The sequence below is a fragment of the Bombina bombina genome, chromosome 2 (genome assembly GCF_027579735.1).
Source record: "Bombina bombina isolate aBomBom1 chromosome 2, aBomBom1.pri, whole genome shotgun sequence".
NCBI classification, from domain to species: Eukaryota; Metazoa; Chordata; class Amphibia; order Anura; family Bombinatoridae; genus Bombina; species Bombina bombina.
In genome coordinates, this window is record NC_069500.1 from 1,024,829,437 (window position 1) to 1,024,853,750 (window position 24,314).

At 38.5% G+C, this 24,314-nt stretch overlaps 1 protein-coding gene across 8 annotated transcripts in view; it reads left to right on the forward strand.

The window, feature by feature from the left end:
• Positions 1-24,314, forward strand: part of BLTP1 (bridge-like lipid transfer protein family member 1) — a 1,044,923-nt gene that overhangs the window by 780,460 nt on the left and 240,149 nt on the right. For 6 of the 8 annotated variants that reach the window (XM_053703615.1, XM_053703613.1, XM_053703617.1 and 3 more), the window contains 3 exons: positions 7,803-7,893; positions 9,277-9,342; positions 11,997-12,241. In XM_053703615.1, the coding sequence (XP_053559590.1) occupies positions 7,803-7,893; positions 9,277-9,342; positions 11,997-12,241 (402 nt within the window). The remainder of the gene's footprint in view (positions 1-7,802; positions 7,894-9,276; positions 9,343-11,996; positions 12,242-24,314) is intronic. The other 2 variants (XM_053703620.1, XM_053703621.1) reach the window with 1 other exon arrangement.

Below are 24,314 nucleotides of genomic sequence, written 5' to 3' on the forward strand. Positions count from 1 at the left end.
TCCGAGCAAGCCTGTTACTATCTCTGTGGGCCGCAGGTAGCATTGTTTTTGTTTGCGTGGTGGGAGAGCACTATCTTGGTAGATACTGGAAGTTCTGCTTTCCTGCCACGGCTCTCACTCCTCTTCATTTCTAGGATATCAGAGCACTATTTGTTTTCCTCCTTGAGTAAAGATTTGCTTCTTTCTCTTCTTCAGTCAGGTAATTTTAGTATAGAGGGGTTTCTGTGGCTGCATGTTTATCTGTTATAATTAGCATTGTGTTTGCTGTTATATAGGCTGTTATACAGCTGCCATGCTATATTAAAGATCCTTGGCATGTGCTTATTTTCATATGCAGCCTTCTGGCGATGCAGGATGTATTTAATTTTGTTCTGAGTAAAACAGAATCAATGTTTCCTGTCTGCTAATTACGTTCCAGGAGTGAAGATTTAGGAAACAGATTACCTCAGACGACAGTCTATTCTTCAAAGGGAGTAGAATCTCCATCAGAAGATCTTTGATCAGTTAGTTGCCAAGTGGGGTCTCTCCATTTTAGACCTGATGGTTTCTCTCCTGAATCACAACCTGCCAGGATACTCTGCCAAGTCCAGGTGTCCAAAGGTGCAAACGATAAATACCTCATGTCCAGATTTTGCTATGTGGATCTGGCTCAGATATCCAGTTCTCCTCAATTCCTCTTCCTTAGAGGCAAGATCTCATCTCAACTGCCTCTATTTCACCCATATCTCAAATCTCTTAATTGGCGTGGAAATTGAACGCCTAATTTTGAAGCATAGAGGTTTCTATTGTCCTCTTTTGCTGGCTAGGAATCATATCCCTAGAGATTTATCTCAAAATTTGGAAGGTATTCTTTAAAAGTTGTTTTTCAGAGGGTTACCTTGGTATCCTTTAGGATACCTAGGATTCTTCAGTTTTTCAGGATTGTTGTGACAAGGAGTTGTCTACTAGTTTCTCAAAAGCCAAATTGATGCCTTATCCTTCCCTTGCCCATAATCCCCATTCATTCTCTATGCCTCTGTCAAGGGACGATGTGCGAAGACGGTGTCTGAAGATGTTTAATCCTTTTATGGGTACTTTTCCCTGCAAGCAAGGATTAGGGGTCTAGCTGTGTCCATGTCAATCTCTTTAGTAAGAGCAGTGGTGGCTTTTAGGAGTTAGAAGGCGGCGAGGTGGTCTTTGCTTTACTTCTAACACTTTTGCTAACCCTTTGCAGAAAGCCAGGGTTGGTTACTCTATTCTTTCTTTTACTACAGGTCCCTGACGGGGAGTAATGTACCGGTCACACCTTAGTAGCTGTTATCTGCCCTGCAACTGGATCCACAGGTAAGTGCTTTTGCCTTCTAGGTACTGAAGGACAGCACTTTTGAGGTTAACCCTCAAGTGGATATTTATGGGACTTAGTTTATCCTTATATGGTTAAGGGTACATTCAGGGGCAACTTTATTGGCAACAAGACTACAGGCACTTTATAAAGAGACAGTTTGAGAGACTTAAAGGGACATGAAACCCACATTTTTTCTTTCATGATTTAGAAAGAGCATGCCATTTTAAACAACTTTCTAATTTCATTCCATTATCTAATTTGTTTTATTCTCTTGATATTCTTTGCTGAAAAGCATATCTAGATAGGCTCAGTAGCTGCTGATTGGTTCCTGCACATAGAAGCCTCATGTGATTGGCTCACCCATGTGCAATGCTTTTTCTTCAACTAAGGATATCTAAAAAATGAAGCAAAATAAATAATAGAGGTAAATTGTAAGTTGTTTAAATTTGTATTCTCTATCTGAATCCCTTTAAGGGTTAATGAAGCTTGCTGACATTTCCCCTTAGTTACTTGGCAAGGGATTTTTTTAATTTATTTTTACGCATCTTTGCTTTAACGTTGAAGTCTGATGATATAAATGTTTTGTGCATACTTTATTTGGGCAGTTTTCTCTAACACACCCTTATTAACTGTGGCATAGTTATTTTTCAGCCGCTCACGTGACCTCCGCATTTCCGCTGTGTCGGAGTGGAGCATCATGAGTTTAGAGGTGCCTGCTTTCAGTCTTGATCGGATCTTTCACTGAGAGGAAAGGATCTCTACTCGATAGAGGAATAGAGTCTCGCTCTCTTACTAGTGGGATACGGACTCCAGTCACGGTAGGAGCCTCAGACAAACGCTTAGATCTCTTGTCTGAGGTTGGGTCTTAGAGGTTTATAAAAAAATTACATCAGTTGTATTAGCCTCTGTATTAAGTCTTCCCATATTTATTTTTTGGGATCAAATTAATATATTTTTGCTCATATTTTTATTCTCATTCTAATAGAATTTAGTCGGGGACTAATTACGGTAGCTATGGACTCAGAACAGGTTTAGTCCATCTCTATGGATAAATGGTTATTATGTTTAGAGGCGCAATTTTGTTCCTCATGGTTAGCTAAGACTTTAAAATTCAAAGACAAGTTACTTAATTGTTTATCATTCTGTGCCTTCTGTTTCCTCTCAACCTTCTGGGGGTGTCTATTTACCAGGTGGATTTGCCGCACAGATAACTTCTGCAGTATCTTCGGCTTTGTCTGCTTTCCCTATTTCGGGTAAGCTTAAGGTGAAATCTAAACATTTGTCTGCTAGTAAGGTTTCTGACCCCTCTAAATCTGCGTTGGTCAAAATTTCTCAAATGTCTGATGAGGATACCTCAGTAGCTTCTGAAGGTGAGATCTCAGACTCTGACACTATGGGGGGGGGAAATCTTCTGAATCTGAAGAAGTTAATTTCCGATTTAAGCTTGAACATCTCCAGTTGCTTCTGAAGGATGTTCTAGCTACTTTGGACAACTCTGAACCTTCGTTGCTGTCAACCCCAAGAAGTCTTCTAAATTTAATAGAGTTTGATTCCCCAACGTTTGAGGTGTCTGAAATTATAGCTCAGGAATGGGATAAGCCTGGGGTTCCTGTTCCCCTTCCTTTATTTTCAAAAAGATGTTTCATGTTGCTGACTCCATTCGGGACTCATGGAGCACTGTGCCTAAAGTAGAGGGAGCTATCTCTACTCTGGCTAAAATAACTACCATTCCTATAGAGGATAGTTGTTCTTTTAAGGATCCAATTGACAAGAAGATAGAGGCTTACTTAAAGAAGATGTACATCCATCAAGGAATACAGTGGCAACCTGCAGCAAGTATTGCCATGGGAGCAGCATCTCATTGGTGGGATGCCCTATCTGATCTGATATCAGAAGAGACTACGGAAGATGAGATCCAGGATAGGAGCTTAGATGTCTAGCTTCACTGTTCTAGCTCGCAGAGCTCTGTGGTTAAAATCTTGGTCGGCTGATGTATCTTCAAAGCCCAAGCTTTTAGCTTTACCTTATAATGGGTAAAACTCTATTTGGTCCTGGTCTGGCAGAAATCATTTCAGAGATTACGGGAGGAAAGGGATCTTTCCTACCACAGGACAAGTAGAATAGACCTAAGGGTTGACAGACTTTATTCCTTTTGCAGCTTTAAAGGACAGAAGTCCTCCTTCTCCTCCTCTTCCAAGCCAGACCAATTCAGGTCTACTTGGAAATCCAGCCAGCCTTGGAATAAGGAAAAGCAAAACAAGAAGCCTGACTCTAAATCGTCATGAAGGGTCCGCCCGATCCGATTTTGGATCAGGTGGGGGGCAGGCTCTCTTTCGTCAGGCTTGGATACGCAATGTCTCAGATCTATGGGCTGTGGACATAGTATCCCAGGGTTACAAAATAGGATTCAAGTCTCACCCTCCAAGGGGCAGATTTCTCCTGTCAAGACTATCCTCAAACCAGGTAAAGAGGGAGGCCTTCTTAAATTGCGTAAAGGACCTATCCTACCTGGGAGTTATTGTACCAGTCCCTCTAGAAGAACAAGGTCTAGGATTCTATTCAAATCTATTTGTAGTTCCCAAAAAGGAGGCAATTTTCCGTCCCATCCTAGATATAAAGTGTTTCAACAAATTCCTCAGGGTTCCGTCCTTCTAGATGGAAACTATTCGTTCCATTCTTCCATTGGTTCAGGAAGGTCAGTTCATGACGACCATAGACCTGAAGGGCACGTATTTTCACGTTCCCATCCACAGGGATCATTACCAGTTGTTGATATAAAATTGTTATCTTGGAAGGTTTTGTTTCTTCTTGCTTTTTCTTCCGCTCGCATAGTTTCTGAGTTTTCGGCTCTGCAGTGTGATTCCCGTACCTTATTTTTCATGCTGATAAGGCAGTCCTTTGTACTAAATTAGGGTTTCTCCCTATGGCGGTTTCGGATCGAAACATTAGTCAGGAAATTGTTGTTCCTTATTTTTGTCCTAATCCTCCTTCTCATAACGAGCGTCTTTTGCTTAACTTGGATGTTGTGAATGCTCTAAAATTTTGCCTACAAGCTTGTTGTTTTCTCTGGAAAGCGTAACTGTCAGAAGGCCATTTCTACTACTCTTTCCCTCTGGTTGAGAAGTATAATTAATTTTGCTTATGAGACTGCTGGACAGCAGCCTCCTGAGAGAATTACGGCTCATTCCACTAAACCTGTCTCCTCCTTCTTGGGCTTTCAAAAATGAAGCTTCTGTGGAATAGATTTGTAAGGCGGCAGCATGGTCCTTTCTGCATACTTTTTCCAAATTCTACAAATTTGATCATTTTGCCTCAGCTGAGGCCTCTTTTGAGAGAAAGGTTCTTCAAGCGGTGGTGCCCTCTGTTTAGGTCCTCCTGCCTTGTTCTCCCTCCCTGTTCATTCCGTGTCCTCTAGCTTGGATATTGGTTCCCACTAGTAATCATGGACTCTCCATGCCATAGGAAAGAAAACAAAATTTATGCTTACCTGATGATAAATTTCTTTCTTTCCGAGCATGGAGAGTCCATGAACCCGCCCTCCTTTTTTAATTCTATTTCGGCAGCTTTTTTTTAGTAAACCTCAGGCACCTTTACACCCTTGTGTTTCTTCTTTTTCCATTTTCCTTCGGCCGAATGACTAGGGGATTATGGGTAAGGGAAGTTACACTTAACAACTTTGCTGGGGTGCTCTTTGTCTCCTCCTGCTGGCCATGAGTTGAATATCCCACTAGTAATTGGAATGATGTTGTGGACTCTTCATGCCTGGAAAGAAAGATATTTATAATGCAAGCATAAATTTTGTTTTTTTCAGCTACAATAGTTCCGTATTATCTGCTTTATCTTGTGAATTTCCCTTTCTTATTTTTATCAAAGACAAGGTAACTCTTTGTACCAAGTACGTTTTTCTTTCTAATGCTGTTTTCTTCTGTAATTATCAACCAGGAAATTGTGGTTTTTGTTGTGTATGGATCCTTCTAATTGTAGGAATGGCATATTCATAACCTTAAGGTTGTTAGGGCGTTACATTTTTATTTTCAACCTACTAGATTTCTGACCAAAGTTGGAGTTTGTTTGTTCACTCAGAATGCTACAGAGGTAACCTTGGTTTCTTTGCTCAACCAAGTTATTCACAAAGCTTTTTTGGTGGCAGCAAACTCTCCTCTTCAAAGCAGTTGCTACTTCCTGGGCCTTCATATATATTTTTCCAATTTTTATCATTTTGATGTTTTTGCTTCCTCGGAATAGGTTTTTGGCAGGAAAGTCCTTCAGGCCGCAGGGTCCGGCAAAAAGGAACTGTCTTGTTTTGTCCCACAATTGCATTGCCTTGCCATGGACTCTGAACTTGGGCATTAAATCCCACATGTCAAGGTTTCACTGTGGACTCTCATCATCATTCGAAAGAAAACAAAATTTATGCCTACCTGATAAATTTTATTTTTTTGATGGTGGTGTCGTGAGTGAGCTCGTCTCAGGTGCAGTAATAAAAAGGTCCAGACCAGATATTTATCAAACAAGGACTCACCTCAGGAGAGGTAATCTTTATTACACTGTTGCAACAGTGTCCCAGCACAAAACACAGCAAAACAAGACTAACACATTTTCATATACATGCATTTTTATACTATTACAGTTCTTTACAAAGCAGAGAGCTAATTGGCTGATAATAATTGGCCAATAAATCTCACGTGATGAGTGGTTGCTAAAAAAAAAAAAAACAGGTTCTCTATGTTAGGATTAGTAAGATATGCTTTCTTGGAATTTGTCTAGATACTAATTGGGTTGGAAAAATAATACTAGACAAAGAGCATTGATTTTAAGATATTTAGAAAACAATCTATGAGAAAAAGCCAAAACAAAGTTATATGTTTGTGTAACTTATTAGGTTAGAAGCAAGTTGTTAGTAAAATGCAGATACGTAGCTTATTAGGTTATAAGTGAATTGCTGGAAAATACAGAAGTAATATATCTGCAGTTTCAGAGTAGAGTTCAGTAAAAGAAAAGGAAAAGTTTGGTTAAACATATAAAATAATGAAAATAGAATAAGCAGCTCATAACAGTGGTGAGAGTTCAGAAGACCCCCAAGAGTAAACAACAGAAGTATGCAAGGCCGGATACTTGGTAAAACCGCTAAAACTTCAGTATGATGAGTCCACAGGCCCCTTCCTACCTATCTATCTCCTTTTCTCTGCTTGGCTATACGTTAAACTGAGTAGTGATAGGAATTGTGAGGGATTGAAAGCTCTTGTGTGGGTTCTCTGCCTACTCCTTGTGGCAGAAATTGTATCACACATGTCAAGGTTTCTCTATGGACTCTCATCATCTCGGAAGAAAATAATTTATTAGGTAAGTATACATTTTGTTTTATCACACAATGCGATGGTTTTGCCTTTTTACATGCCAGTAACATTTATACGTAAGTGCTTTTACCACCCCCTCTTGTTTGCTAGTTACACACACAGAACAGTGATTTTAACCCATTTGAGCATGTTACATAAAGAGGCAATTTTACCCACTTGTCTGCCAGTAAGACACATGTAGTGAGGATATAACTCATTTGCAAATAACACATACTGATCAGTGATTTTTGCTTTGCCGACTGTTGAATTCATACAGAGCATTGATGGTGAGTTCTTCATAGTTAGCACTGTCTTGTACAAACGTCACCTAAGCACATTACTTCTGATGAAGTGTACATGATTCATATAGAAATATGGCAAATATATTTTCAAGATAGATGCCTAACACAGCATAAGTATTAGCAGATTGAAGTAAAAAAAAAAGTGAGGCATTGTAAATCTAATTTGCATATCTTACCCAGAATCCTTTGCTGCATTGGAAACAAAGTATCTAGAGGTTTTCTGTGGGGAAAAACAAGTATTTTGACTTGTCTAGATTTGTTAACGCAATGAGTTATTCTCTCTACAGTTTGTGCATAGTGGAGGATTTTAATCTCACTTTTTGCCTTCCCATAATTTTAAAAGTTGTTGTTTTTTTTTGTTTTTTTTTAAATATATATTTATAGACACATAGACAGTATATACAAAACACGTAAATGGACTGCAGACACAAATCGCACTGGGTACAAGTCCCATGACCCTGCAAAACTCACAGCCCTGGGTGCTCACCAGCGCTGACAAATGGCTGCACGGCAAGCCTGGGTGCAAAGCCCATAGGGAAATAACAAAACAAAATTATCTTGCAAGCTCACAGCTACATTTGGTAAAATGTTGATAGGCCCAGGAACACGTCAAGGTTTCTTCATCCCTGGGTCCCTAATCTGCAGCCACACAATGTATTCTTTCAACCGAAACGCACAAAACAAGTGTGACACAGGCCCTTAGTGTGTGTATGTGCATGTCGGTGTATGTGTATATATATATATATATATATATATATATATATATATATATATAAATATGTCTTCTTGATTTTATAATAACCTTTAAACTTCATTCATCTCTGTTTTTTTGAGTTACAGCTTAAGGCTAGATGGGGAAGAACTTCCTGAAATACGGGTAGAAGCAGCGTCCCCAGCAGGACCCAGGGTGACCTTCAACATCCAGGACAGTGTAAGGAAAATTCTTACAAATGCATAATAATTAGTTATTTGTCTTAAAGTAAGAACATTGCATTTCTGTTGGCTTCTCATATGAGCCAAGTCTCCCAGGTTGAGTGATTCTCGCTTTTTATTTATGCAAATTATGACCCTGAGAGAGGTGGACCCGTTGCTTAGTGTGCCTAGAGGGATATGGCTGCACCTCACTGATGGAGCCCACACTAGGCCGAAACGTACATCTGGGGTTTTGCCGTTTCTCTCGTTCAGAGAAGGATTGCCTGGTATTTTGGGGCGCGACTGTACTGTTAAGTCAGGATCAGACTGATATGCTACAGGAAAGCTCTTCTCTGTGAAAGGCACATATTGAGCAAAAAGAGGCTGCTTCTTGGGTGGTAACTAACCATAGAACAAGCTATTATGCTATTGTTCATTCCCAGGTTGAGCGCTTCTCTCTTTTTATTTAAGACAACAGATTACTGGCACCACTAATAATTAGTAGTAAGCATTGAGACTGGAAATGACAACAGAGGCCTCCTGTGGTGATGCACTGCACACAGTACTATTAAATGAAATACAGACTGAACTGAACCTGAGACAGACTTTACTAGGAAGGGACAGTAAGCCAAAAACTAGAGTGTCCCAGGAACATTTGTCAACTGTGAAAACATTGTCACTTTTGTTGAAAATAGGGAGGTTGTTAAGCATTTATTTATTTGTTATCTTTATTTCTCTAACATACCCATTGTTCTCTGGTTGTCCAGTCAACAGTATTAGCATACCCCAGTATTAGGGGAATTAAGATTATTACTTTTAATGTTTCAGTATTCTACAGTATTAACATGCATATTCTTTCAGCTGTCCCAATGTTTTTTTTATATAGTAAAAGCATAACCAGCTGTAAAGAAGTTAAGTGCATTAGCTTGAATGTGTGCAGCATTATCACTTTGCAGTAGCAGGCAGGGTTTTTTAATCATCTTTCTGTTGTTTAACTTGATGTTAGACATATTTTTCTTATTATGGGTTGAAGGCCTCTGTTCCCAGGCTAGACCCATAATTAAATATATGAATGTTGTTGGAAATCAGAGACAATAGTATTCAATGTTATTCTGAAAGTATTTACTATAGGAGACTACATAGTTAATTGGCTCCTCCCTTATATAAGTATTTATCAGAAATATACTAAGCATTTCAAGCATTCTCTACACAGTGGCACAGGTTTTTGCACCAACATCATGCTAAAAGGTCTAGGATATTTAAAATTTGCTTTAATGTTTTTAACTAATTTCTATAAATAATTTCTTTTAATGTAACATAATCTTGTTTGTGCATCAAATAATTATTCTTGTTGTTTTGGTTTATTTTATAAATGACTTTTTTTTTTCTTTTTAAATTGAAGTTGAATAACACAATTTTAGGATTTAATCGTCAGTCTGCCAGTTTTGTGGAGGAAGGGTATTTTCAGGTATTTGTACATTATAATCTGCCCAGTTAAGACTTCTAAATGTAACTGCCTTTTTTCATTGCTTAATTAAGAAAATACACATAATGTATAGCAACTTATTTAGCAAAAATCACATTTCAAAAATGCTTTGGTTCATGGCTGTGGAGTTGGTGAAGCTAGAGGCAAAAACATTTAGATAACATTTAAATAGGTATAAATGTAATATTTAGATGAGAGAGAAGTGTAAAAAAGTGTTTGTATAGCTCTGCACAGCATGATTAATAGCTCCAAAATAATAGAAGACACTTGCTTTCTTCACTGCCTGCCCTAAAACTCATGCATATAATGTTGTCATCTGGAATATTTTGGTGTGTAAGCTTGGAGTTTCTTTTTACATCTCTTCCAGTCATTAGTACAATATATGTCCTGTAGTTACACAGATATCTTTTACATAATTGCTGAGCATTGCAAAGACATTTATGAGCAGCCACAGACAATCAAGTCTATGTATATATTTCATAACAGCTCCAGTAAAATCTAACTTTCTAACAGAACCTTAAAGGGACATTAAACACCTCAAGATATCAATTTAAATTGATTATTACATACAGTAAAACAACTGTGCAATATAGTTTCATGATTTATTTTCTTCTCATGTCCTGTAACTTAATTCTGAATATTGTGGGCTTTCCCGTTCCAATGGAAGTGCAGACACAGCTATATTCCACACATTGTCGCACACAGTCATTGGTTGCACACTCTAGTAAGCCATTTCTAACAATTCCTAATTGGACTCAACAGAAAAGATAACCTAAGTTTCAGTATGGTGGTGCCCACTGCTTTATGGACATTAACTTTACAATTATTTGTTTACTATTTAAACAGTATAATATTTAAAAATACATGTACACATTATTCTAATGCTAATCTTTACTTTGAATACATCATTCAAGCTATGATTTATAGGAAAAGGGATAGGAAAGTCAAAATTAAACTTGCATGATTTAGATAGAGTATGCAATTTTAAGACACACTTAAATTCAGTTCTATTTTCAAATTTGCTTTGTTCCATTGTTTAAAAAGAATATGCACATATCCTACACTAGCGGGAGCTAGATGCTCATTGGTCTCTTGTGATTGGCTATTTTAGATGTGTATATCTAGCTGCCAGTAGTGCATTGCTGCTCCTTCAACAAAGGATAACAAGAAAATTAAGCAAATTCGATAATAGCAGTAAATTGGAAAGTTGCTTAAATTGTATGTTCTATCCAAATCATGAAAGAAAATCATGGCGTTTCCTGACGCTTAATTGTCCCTTTACCCTATTCATTCAGTTGTTTTAGACCACAATTATAAATGTAGGGACAATAAACTTGAAAAATATTACCTAATTATGCCATCTACTTTGTCTTTATGATATCCTTTAAAGTGATTGTAAACTTTAATGAATTAAAGCCCAGGATCAAAAAATAATCTTAAAAACAGGGACACTTTAATTCATTAAAGTTTACAAAGACACTTATTTTCTAAAAGACTTACCTTTGCATTATGGGAAACATAACGCCGATACTCCGCCCGCATCTCTGCTTTCTTTAGCATATGGATTATGAATCAGACTTCCTCCAATAATTGCGTGCCCCACGAGCTGGACGCCAAAGGGGGCACGCAATGACTGGAGGAAGCCGGAGTCATTATCCATATACTAAAGAAAGCAGAGATGCAGACGGAGGATCAGCGTTCTATTTACCATAAACGCAAAGGTAAGTATTTTAAAAAATAAGCGTCTTGGTAAACTTAATTAAAGTGCCCCTGTTTTTAAGCTTATTTTTTGGTCCTTAATTAAATTAATTAAAGTTTACAATCATTTTAAGTATGTGTGTGTATTTCTGTTAATATGTTAAATTGTGCTCTACAAACTCCCATAAAAACTGCTCAACTGAAAAAAAAAAAAAAAAAAGGCATCAGTGCATATGTACCTCCTGTCTCATAGCCATGAATTTTGTGCACTCCTGCAGTTCTTTTACAGCTTGATGCACAGTGAGTGGCCATCTGTATACAGCAAGTAAGTTAGTAAAAGGAAGAGTAGGTGGAAAGAAGCCTTCAGTTGAGGTGCTCCGGGAGGGTTTACACGGAGCATACAAAATGTAAACATTTTTTTTTTAAAAGAAAATTGTTAAAAATATTTATTTATTTACAAGAGATGCAAATTCTAGTAGCACTTAGTTAAAACATCACCAACGATGCTGACCAAAGGGCAATTATAAATATTTATGTAAAATGTATTGGAGAATTTTGTAGGAATTGATGTTGCTCTACATTTTGTTGTATGTCTTTTGCATGAGCTTTTTACTAAAGACATTCTGATTTCCAGGTGAACACTGCAAATGTTATCTTGTATAGCTACAGTTCTGGGATTGGTGGCTGGATAATGTATCTCTTTGTTATGGCTAAGGATGCTCTTGATCACATTTATTCACCTCACTTTTTTCATCGCCCATCTGACATTTCGTGTCTGTCCAAATCATTCAATTTTTCTCTTCTGCTCTTAGTACTGCCATTGCGTTACTGGTGGTGTAGTTGGTGACGTCTGCAAAATATACAATCTGCTAAGGCACAATAGAAATGTATATGGATAACTTTGTGTTTCATTTCTTTATTTTATCCCTCTAAAACAGTTTCCGGAGGAAGCAGAAGCTGATCTTTTGTCAGTTACCATTGATGGTCCATCCCATTTCTCATCCATTAGTGATGGTTCACACTCTGTGTTCAGTTCCCCTAATACACCACTAGTCTTTTCACCAAGCATTCCCTTCCAGACCGAAGATGGCAAGCGAGACGACAGCTCCTCTTCATCCTCTGAAGACTCTGACAAGGAGGAAGATCATGACCGGGAGAAGCAGTATATTTACAGGAAACCCCAGTAAGTTTTATTGGTTGAACTAATTTTTCTGTCCGTTTTCATGCATAAATAAAAAAGCTTAATATTAGAAAGGCCAGGATTTTTATTGGTTCTTTTCCCAGTATAGCTGTTTTGATTAAGATGACTAGGCCTCTAACTAATATGCTGGAGATAAGCATAGATATATGTGATCTCTAACCGTTTAGTGCAGTTTTGGGGAACACTGCTTGTAAATGCTGCAGTAATATCAATACATAGACACCTTCAGCAGTAATAAATACGATATTGTTACACAGCATTTTAAACAAATAAAAACAATATTATAATGAAGCAAAATGTTGTATAGGTGTTATAAATTGTAATAATTTCACTTGTAATGTTTAAGAGCTGGGGATATGTTATCATAGCTGTAGGAGTAAGATTATACACTACAGACTGTGAGGGTTTTTTTTCCATCAGATGGTGACAGTTCAAGTCACTACATGTGGAAAAACATAATTTATGCTTACCTGATAAATGTATTTCTCTTGTAGTGTATCCAGTCCACGGATCATCCATTACTTATGGGATATTCTCCTTCCCTACAGGAAGTTGCAAGAGGATCACCCACAGCAGAGCTGCTATATAGCTCCTCCCCTAACTGTCATATCAGTCATTCGACCGAAAACAAACAGAGAAAGGAGAAACCATAGGGTGCAGTGGTGACTGTAGTTTAATTAAAATTTAGACCTGCCTTAAAAGGACAGGGCGGGCCGTGGACTGGATACACTACAAGAGAAATAAATTTATCAGGTAAGCATAAATTATGTTTTCTCTTGTTAAGTGTATCCAGTCCACGGATCATCCATTACTTGTGGGATACCAATACCAAAGCTAAAGTACACGGATGATGGGAGGGACAAGGCAGGATTAAGCGGAAGGAACCACTGCCTGAAGAACCTTTCTCCCAAAAACAGCCTCCGAAGAAGCAAAAGTATCAAATTTGTAAAATTTGGAAAAAGTGTGAGGACGAAGACCAAGTCGCTGCCTTGCAAATCTGTTCAACAGAGGCCTCATTTTTAAAGGCCCTGGTGGAAGCCACAGCTCTAGTAGAATGAGCTGTAATCCTTTCAGGGGGCTGCTGTCCAGCAGTCTCATAGGCTAGGCGTATTATGCTCCGAAGCCAAAAGGAAAGAGAGGTTGCCGAAGCTTTTTGACCTCTCCTCTGTCCAGCGTAAACGACAAACAGGGTAGATGTTTGACGAAAATCTTTAGTAGCTTGTAAGTAAAACTTCAAGGCACGGACTACGTCCAGATTATGTAAAAGACGTTCCTTCTTTGAAGAAGGATTAGGACACAATGATGGAACAACAATCTCTTGATTGATATTCTTGTTAGAAACCACCTTAGGTAAAAACCCAGGTTTGGTACGCAGGACTACCTTATCTGCATGAAAAATCAGATAAGGAGAATCACATTGTAAGGCAGATAGCTCAGAGACTCTCAGAGCCGAGGAAATAGCCATCAAAAACAGAACTTTCCAAGATAAAAGTTTAATATCAATGGAATGAAGGGGTTCCAACGGAACTCCTTGAAGAACTTTAAGAACCAAGTTTAAGCTCCACGGGGGAGCAACAGGTTTAAACACAGGCTTAATTCTAACCAAAGCCTGGCAAAATGCCTGGACGTCTGGAACCTCTACCAGACGCTTGTGCAAAAGAATAGACAGAGCAGAAATCTGTCCCTTTAAGGAACTAGCTGATAATACTTTGTCCAAGCCCTCTTGGAGAAAAGACAATATTCTAGGAATCCTAACCTTACTCCATGAGTAATTCTTGGATTCACACCAATAAAGATATTTACTCCATATCTTGTGGTAGATTTTCCTGGTAACAGGCTTTCGTGCCTGTATTAAGGTATCAGTGACTGACTCGGAGAAGCCACGCTTTGATAGAATCAAGCGTTCAATCTCCATGCAGTCAGTCTCAGAGAAATTAGATTTGGATGATTGAAAGGACCTTGTATCAGAAGGTCCTGTCTTAGAGGCAGAGTCCATGGTGGAAAGGATAACATGTCCACTAGGTCTGCATACCAAATCCTGCGTGGCCACGCAGGTGCTATCAGAATCACTGATGCTCTCTCCTGTTTGATTTTGGCAATCAGTCGAGGGAGCAGAGGAAACGGTGGAAACACATAAGCCAGGTTGAAGAACCAAGGCGCTGCTAGAGCATCTATCAGCGTCGCTTCTGGGTCCCTGGACCTGGATCCGTAAAAAGGAAGGTTGGCGTTCTGGCGAGACGTCATGAGATCCAACTCTGGTTTGCCCCAACAATGAATCAACTGAGCAAACACCTCCGGATGGAGTTCCCACTCCCCCGGATGGAAAGTCTGACGACTTAGAAAATCCGCCTCCCAGTTCTCCACGCCTGGGATATGGATTGCTGACAGGTGGCAAGAGTGGTACTCTGCCCAGCGAATTATATTTGAGACTTCTAACATCGCTAGGGAACTCCTGGTTCCCCCTTGATGGTTGATGTAAGCCACAGTCGTGATGTTGTCCGACTGAAATCTGATGAACCTCAGTGTTGCTAACTGAGGCCAAGCCAGAAGAGCATTGGATATCGCTCTTAACTCCAGAATATTTATTGGAAGAAGTTTCTCCTCCTGAATCCACGATCCCTGTGCCTTCAGGGAATTCCAGACTGCACCCCAACCTAGAAGGCTGGCATCTGTTGTTACAATTGTCCAATCTGGCCTGCGAAAGGTCATACCCTTGGACAGGTGTACCCGAGACAACCACCAGAGAAGAGAATCTCTGGTCTCTTGATCCAGATTTAGCAGAGGGGACAAATCTGTATAATCCCCATTCCACTGACTCAGCATGCATAATTGCAGCGGTCTGAGATGAAGGTGCGCAAATGGCACTATGTCCATTGCCGCTACCATTAAGCCGATTACCTCCATACACTGAGCTACCGAAGGGCGCGGAATGGAGTGAAGAACACAGCAAGCATTTAGAAGTTTTGATAACCTGGACTCCGTCAGGTAAATTTTCATTTCTACAGAATCTATAAGAGTCCCGAAGAAGGAGACTCTTGTGAGTGGGGATAGAGAACTCTTTTCCTCGTTCACTTTCCACCCGTGCGACCTCAGAAATGCCAGAACTATCTCTGTATGAGACTTGGAGACTTGAAAGCTTGACGCCTGTATTAGGATGTCGTCTAGACACGGAGCCACCGCTATGCCTCGCCGTCTTAGAACCGCCAGAAGTGAGCCCAGAACCTTTGTAAAGATTCTCGGGGCTGTAGCCAACCTGAAGGGAAGAGCTACAAATTGGTAATGCCTGTCTAGAAAGGCAAACCTTAGAAACCGATGATGATCTTTGTGAATCGGTATGTGAAGGTAGGCATCCTTTAAGTCCACTGTGGTCATGTACTGACCTTCTTGGATCATGGGTAGGATGGTCCGAATAGTTTCCATTTTGAAAGATGGAACTCTGAGGAATTTGTTTAAGATCTTTAGATCCAAAATTGGTCTGAAGGTTCCCTCTTTTTTGGGAACCACAAACAGATTCGAATAAAATCCCTGTCCTTGTTCCGTCCGCGGAACTGGATGGATCACTCCCATAACTAGGAGGTCTTGCACACAGCGTAGGAATGCCTCTTTCTTTATCTGATTTGCAGATAGCCTTGAAAGATGAAATCTCCCTTGTGGAGGGGAAGCTTTGAAGTCCAGAAGATATCCCTGAGATATGATCTCCAACGCCCAGGGATCCTGAACATCTGTTGCCCACGCCTGGGCGAAGAGAGAAAGTCTGCCCCCTACTAGATCCATCGCCGGATAGGGGGCCGTTCCTTCATGCTGTCTTAGAGGCAGCAGCAGGCTTTCTGGCCTGCTTGCCTTTGTTCCAGGACTGGTTAGGTTTCCAGGCCTGCTTAGATTGAGCAAAAGTTCCCTCTTGTTTTGAAGCGGAGGAAGTTGATGCTGCACCTGCCTTGAAATTTCGAAAGGCACGAAAATTAGACTGTTTGGCCTTTGCTTTGGCCCTGTCCTGAGGAAGGGTGTGACCCTTACCTCCAGTAATGTCAGCAATAATTTCCTTCAAACCAGGCCCAAATAAGGTCTGCCCCTTGAAAGGAATGTTGAGTAATTTAGACTTCGAAGTCACGTTAGCTGACCAGGATTTAAGCCATAGCGCCCTATGCGCTTGGATGGCGAATCCGGAATTCTTAGCCGTTAGTTTAGTCAAATGAACAATGGCATCAGAAACAAATGAGTTAGCTAGCTTAAGCGTTCTAAGCTTGTCAATAATTTCAGTCAATGAAGCTGTATGGATGGCCTCTTCTAGGGCCTCAAACCAGAATGCTGCCGCGGCCGTGACAGGCGCAATGCATGCAAGGGGCTGTAAAATAAAACCTTGTTGAATAAACATTTTCTTAAGGTAACCCTCCAATTTTTTATCCATTGGATCTGAAAAAGCACAACTGTCCTCAACCGGGATAGTAGTACGTTTTGCTAAAGTAGAAACTGCTCCCTCCACCTTAGGGACCGTCTGCCATAAGTCCCGTGTAGTGGCGTCTATTGGAAACATTTTTCTAAATATAGGAGGTGGGGAAAAAGGCACACCCGGTCTATCCCACTCCTTGGTAATAATTTCTGTAAGCCTTTTAGGTATAGGGAAAACATCAGTACACACCGGTACCGCATAGTATTTATCCAGCCTACACAATTTCTCTGGTACTGCAACTGTGTTACAGTCATTCAGAGCAGCTAATACCTCCCCAAGCAACACACGGAGGTTCTCAAGCTTAAATTTAAAATTAGAAATCTCTGAATCAGGATTCCCCGAATCAGAGATGTCACCCACAGACTGAAGCTCTTCGTCCTCATGATCTGCATATTGTGACGCAGTATTAGACATGGCCCTTACAGCATCTGCGCGCTCTGTATTTCTCCTAACCCCAGAGCAATCGCGCTTGCCTCTTAATTCAGGCAACCTGGATAATACCTCTGACAGGGTATTATTCATGATTGCAGCCATGTCCTGCAAGGTAATCGCTATGGGCGTCCCTGATGTAATTGGCGCCATATTAGCGTGCGTCCCCTGAGCGGGAGGCGAAGGGTCTGACACGTGGGGAGAGTTAGTCGGCATAACTTCCCCCTCGTCAGAATCTTCTGGTGATATTTCTTTTATAGTTAAAAACTGATCTTTACTGTTTAAGGTGAAATTAATACATTTAGTACACATTCTCCTATGGGGCTCCACCATGGCTTTCAAACATAATGAACAAGTAGTTTCCTCTGTGTCAGACATGTTTAAACAGACTAGCAATGAGACTAGCAAGCTTGGAAAACACTTTAAACAAATTTACAAGCAATATAAAAAACGTTACTGCACCTTTAAGAAACACAAATTTTGTCAAAATTTGAAATAACAGTGAAAAAAGGCAGTTACACTAACGAAATTTTTACAGTGTATGTAACAAGTTAGCAGAGCATTGCACCCACTTGCAAATGGATGATTAACCCCTTCGCTGATAATTGTTTTTTTATTATTATTAAAGGTAAAAAAAAATATACAAAGAAAGGGGAGAAAAAGAGCTTACACAATCAGGTTTACAATTATGTCATTTGGAACAAAAAAAACACAAAGAAAACACCAAGACTGAATATACATAAAAAAATAGAACGTTCCGACATTTGGTCACAAATCATAACCTTTTCAAATATTGGATATTTAACTTTTCTCCCATTTTCACAATACTCATTAACACAAAACTTACCCTAATTCATTATTTTAAACCTACAGAAAGGCAAATCCTTACAGCAACAGATAACATAGAATACAGTTTATGGATGTATTTGCCATTTCTAATAATCCAATGTTTACTTTTTAGTAATTTCAACCTTTAAGTTATTAAGGGAGGTGAGACCACCTACGAATCATTTGTCAGATTCCTGACAAAATTAACGGAAAAGAAAAAAAATAAAAACATTTTAACTTTTTAGGGGGGCAGAGGAGGACACAGAAAAAAAACCAAAAAAAAAAACCCCTTAATACCCAAAAAATAATAAGACAAAAACGTTTTTTGTTTTTTTTTCAAACAGTCACAACAACTGCCACAGCTCTACTGTTTCTTTTTACCTCCCTCAAAAACGACTTTGAAGCCTTTTGAGCCCTCCAGAGATGTCCTGGATCATGCAGGAAGAAGCTGGATGTCTGTGTCTGTAATTTTTGCTGTGCAAAAAAATGGCAAAATAGGCCCCTCCCACTCATATTACAGCAGTGGAAAGCCTAAGGAAACTGTTTCTAGGCAAAATTCAAGCCAGCCATGTGGAAAAAAACTAGGCCCCAATAAGTTTTATCACCAAATACATATAAAAACGATTAAACATGCCAGCAAACGTTTTATATTACATTTTTATAAGAGTATGCATCTCTATTAATAAGCCTGATACCAGTAGCTATCACTGCATTTAAGGCTTTACTTACATTAGTTCGGTATCAGCAGAATTTTCTAGCAAATTCCATCCCTAGAAAAATATTAACTGCACATACCTTATTGCAGGAAAACCTGCACGCCATTCCCTCTCTGAAGTTACCTCACTCCTCAGAATATGTGAGAACAGCCATGGATCTTAGTTACTTCTGCTAAGATCATAGAAAACGCAGGCAGATTCTTCTTCTAAATACTGCCTGAGATAAACAGTACACTCCGGCACCATTTAAAAATAACAAACTTTTGATTGAAGAATAAACTAAGTATAAAACACCACACTCCTCTTACGACCTCCATCTTGGTTGAGGCTTGCAAGAGAATGACTGGGTATGACAGTTAGGGGAGGAGCTATATAGCAGCTCTGCTGTGGGTGATCCTCTTGCAACTTCCTGTTGGGAAGGAGAATATCCCATAAGTAATGGATGATCCGTGGACTGGATACACTTAACAAGAGAAAATTCTCCTTCTGACCTCTAGGAGGCGGCAAAAGTTTTCCTTAGCACATAAGCTTTAAATCCAATTTAAAGCCATGAATTCTTAGTCATTTTTCTTTTGGCTTCTTGTTGGAGTGAGGTGAAAGTTGAAGTTAAGATCTACTCGTCAGAGGGATAGACAAAGAGTTATCAGCCAGACAGTGAAATCTCTTCTCAGTTGGAAATATCACAAGCCTCCTAGGTGAAATGTGGATTCATACACCATAGATTCCCACATGTGACTCACTATTGGATTTAAAAAAAAAACTTTATGCTTACCAGATGATTTTTTTTTGTTTTCCATTATGGTGAGTCCAAAAACCCTGCCCTTTCTTTTGATTCAGGTGGTGGCAGTACTTGTTTTGCACTTCTTTTGTCACACTTTATCTTTCCTGCTTTTCTTTTTTCCCTCATCTATTTGGCTATATGTATGACTGAGGATCATGGGAAGTTGGAGGGATTTAAATCTCTGGTGTTGGTATTTTGTGCCTCCTCTTAGCGTCAGGAGAGGAAATCCCACATGTGATAACTCTCACCATTATAAAAGAAATTAATTGATCAGGTAAATATAAATGTTGTTTTCTCTATAGATTAATTGTTCAGCTATTCCTATCCTAGTTGATTGATGCATCTTGGTTCTTCATCTTACCTTATAGAGAATTCTAAAATGAAGAAAAACTACTATAGGAACTGTTTTATTTTGAAAGCTAAATTTACTGATAGAAGACATTAGATGCAATTATTATTAATCTTTGGTATCCTCAAGTTTATTTGGGTTTCGTTTGGGGACAGAATATTTTTTTATCATGTTGTTCCTGTTTTTTTTTATTTATTTATTTATTAATGTAGCATCCTGCAAACCTTTTTCTTGCAAAATTTCTCTGGTATTCATTGCACCAGAGAGTTGTCCCATTAGAAGCATGCATAAATAGTATACCATTAAAAATAAGCAATCACTGTCACCTTGTTATCCTTTTTTGCCTTATGTTTAAAAGTTTTTTTAATTAATCAGGTTAACTTCGCTATTAATACATTGAGTTCTATTGTAGGAGTCATGCATCTTCTAGGAAAGAAGCATAAAATGTATGTATCATGTGTCATATAGATCAATTTAAGACATTGTTTTTGATCTTCCAGTAAAATAGCATTAATTTTATTACAACCACTTCTGTATTCCAAGATTTTGTTTTGGTCACTCTGGGAACAATGTCAGTTTATGACCACCAGAGATTTTAATTATACTTATTTAAATTTTCTGTATCATTTTGGCTTCCTCGTTTCTTCTGTTGCACACTTTCGTTTTTCATATGGTGTCTGTTGCACCATAGCTACAGCTTTCTTTACCAAGGTATTTGGCACCACTTTATCAAAGATCATATCGTAGAGAACCACAGTGACCCTTTTCTGGATAATATTCTGGTAGAACTATTGTATAATCTTTAGAGCTCTCCCAATCTTACATAGTTTTCTGGATTCTCAGGAAGGGCAATCAATGAAAATAATTTCAGACATCAAAAACACAATATTGTACATACTCTTTCAAGGGGGGGATATGAAGTCATGCAGTTCTCATGAAAATTTTACCTGTATGTCTGTAGGCTCTAAGAAATATGTGGAGAATAAAACCGCAGTTCATCTTCAGCAAGAGTGACAATTTATCAGACAGGATTACCCAGGGGTTGATTTAATGGCCAAGAATAATCAAATATGTAAATTCCTCCACAGGGTTCCTTTTCCCCAATTATTGGGGGGAAAAAACTCTTAGATGCATGGAAATTCAAACTGATCTGTATGTTTCCTCCAATACCCTTTGATACCTTCAACTCATGTGAAGAATAAGAAGGAAAAATCCAAATTAATTTACATTCTTTTTCATTTTCCAAGAAGGCTATGGTGTTCATTGATTAAACAGTTGGCATTCCAAACCATATTAGAAGATTCCAATATTTTCAGGAATACTTTATCAAGGACCAATATTTCATCCCAATCCACATAAACTGATGCTGGCTGCTACATGGTTAAGGTTACAGCTGTAGGGCATCCCAGAATCTGTACTCCAAGCTTTACTATAAACTAGAATAAGATCTCAAATCATATGCTGATAATCATAGAAGTATCCTCTGTTTCTATGGATGATACAGCATAATGTATCTACATATATCATTCTCTTATTTTGGTATGCCTAGCCCTACACGATGGCTTTCAGCAAGGCTTGACTTCTAGTATTTTTGAAGCAAAAGATCTGCCATTTAACTGTTTGAGGATAAAAGTGGGCACAAAACCCCTTGGGTTATTATTTTTTGTTCATGTTTTACCTCATAACATCCCTGAGAAGGTCAGTTTACAATACCCTGGAATTTCATACTTTATTGTAGGCTCCCTTTGAACTATTAAATAGTGTTATACATTCCTGACACTTATCCTGTTTTCCGTGGGGCCATTATTTCTGCCTGATAAGTTTCATAGCTTCACAGAACAAGGGAATAGAAGAAAAATGACTATTTGTCGGTCATCGGTGCCATTGCAATTTTTTTTACCTTTATAAAATACCATATCAACCTAGATTTTCCAATGTATTATAAATGTGCTTTAAGTTCTACAAGGGTCTTTTTTTTCCAACTTCCTAGGCAATGAAAGTAGATGCATCTTTTTCAGAACTTTGTAAGGCATTTCTTTTGGAAGCTTCCTAAAACCTCCTTTTTTACTAACGTTTTGATTGTCAAATGGTTTCTGGTACATTTGGAAGAAAAATAGTTAAAGGGACAGTCAAGTCCAAAAAAAAACTTTCATGATTTTAAATAGGGAATGTAATTTTAAACAACTTTCCAATTTACTTTTATCACCAATTTTGCTTTGTTCTTTTGGTATTCTTAGTTGAAAGCTAAACCTAGGAGGTTCATATGCTAAATTCTTAGACCTTGAAGACTGCCTCTAATCTGAATGCATTTTGACCACTAGAGGGCATCAGTTCATGTGTTTAATATAGATAACATTGAGCTCATGCGCGTGAAGTTACCCTGGAGTGAGCACTGATTGGCTAAAATGCAAGTCTGTCAAAACAACTGAAACAAGGGGGCAGTTTGCAGATGCTTAGATACAAGGTAATCACAGAGGTAAAAAGTTTATTTCTATAACAGTGCTGATTATGCAAAACTGGGAAATGGGTTATAAAGGGATTATCTTTCTTTTAAAACAACAACAATTCTGGTGTTGACTGTCCCTTTTAAATCTGTTATGACATCATAATTGTTTACCTGTTTTGCTTTTTACAGTTTTTACCATTTCCATTGTTTTTTGCATATTATGTGCATTGCTTTCTACTCATTCCACTTAGTAAGTTTTGATTATGCGAACCAAGATAACTAGAAAATTAATCTAAATAGAGCTCTTTCTAAATCTTTGCTTAAATCCTAACAATACTTACCATGATCCATGTTTGTCCTGTAATTCACAGAATATGCGTAAATGCATTTGTGATTGGCTGATGGCTGTCACATGATATAGGAGTGGAAATAGACATAACGTTGAAATTTGTCAGAAAAAAAATCTACTACAGTACTCATTTGAAGTTCAGACTAAGTGCTATTGCATTGTCTTTTTATCACGTCTTTCTTGATTATGCAAATCTACTGTATTTACTGGTCATTTAAAAGTACTGATTAGGATATCACCCAAGATATACAAATCTGGATTTCATTTTTTGTACTCATAGTGATGTTATGTAAAAGCCTGTACAGCTCCACCAATTTTTGTGTTGATATATTTTAAGTTTTTAGAAAGACATACAGAAACGACATTGTTAGATAAGATAGAGAATAGAAATGAGTAGACAAGCAATAAGAGATTAAAGGGCCATAATACCCAAATGTTGAAACACTTGAAAGTGATGCAGCATAGCTGTAAAAAGCAGATTAGAAAATATCACCTGAACATCTCTATATAAAAAAGAAAGATATTTTACCTCAAAATGTCCTAAGTATTCACACCCCACTGTAAAGGGCTTTAAGCAGCAAATCAGTAGGCCTGTTTCGGGACAGGCAAGGGAGTGAGCCTCATGCACACTCATGTTATTTCTCTATTCAGTTTAAAGAAAGTTTACTATGAAATTTCATGAGAGTTAAGTGAAATCTCATGAGATCACAGTAAAACAGTTCATGACCTCAGCACTGGTGATGCTGATTGGCTGCTGTTCATGTCTTCTTCTTTTTTTCTTTCTTTTTTTTTACCTGCAGCTGGACAGCAGCTGAAGTATAACTTTTTACACAGCACTTACCCTGCTGAGCTGAGGAAATTGTGAGGTAAAATATCTTCCTTTTTTACATAGAGATTCTCAGGTGATATTTTCCTGTCAGCTTTTTACAGTTATGCTGCATCACTTTCAAGTGATTTAGAATATGAGTATTATGTCCCTTTAAGTATCAAAGATTGACTAGTAGTCATGTGCTTATCCACGTGTAGGAGTTTACAGTTAAATGTTAGCTGTACACAAAAAGGCACGTGTTAAAAATTGCAAACCTCATCCTGTATTTGTCTACCTTTTAGGGATCATTTTGAATGATTTAAGCAAATATGCACAAGCCACAGAGCTTCAAATATACAATTTTATAAATATTAATAAATATATCTATATTAAATTAGATACATGTAATAAACTGATAGTTTATAGTTTTTGGTTGTCTTTGGCACAGACAAATGTCTCCTCCTTCCTCCTTGGGTTATTGTGACCGATTGTACTGTCCAAGAAGGGGAAGTTATAGCTGGCTACTAACTATGTTAGCCTCAGGTTAAGGCAGGCAGTAAGGTATACATGGGGTTAATTAGGCTACTTGGGGATGGGTGTGGTCAGCTTTCTTAAAAAAACAGCTCACAAAACAGTGCAGGGAGAGAAACTCTGAGCTGCAGACTGGCTGAAATCCTCTCTCTTCTTACAAGCGTGAAAAAATTGCAGGTATTACTAAACTGTGAAAATATCTTTTGGTAAAGTTTTTTGAGGGCTAATTTATCACCTGGCATTAGTGAGGGAACTAGGCAGGTTTGTTGTATACCTGACCATGTTTGTTCATTGTTATTGTTTTGAAATTAAAGGGACTGTGTTAACTGAGTGCAACAACTCTGTGTTATTTAAAGTGTACCACCAGTGGT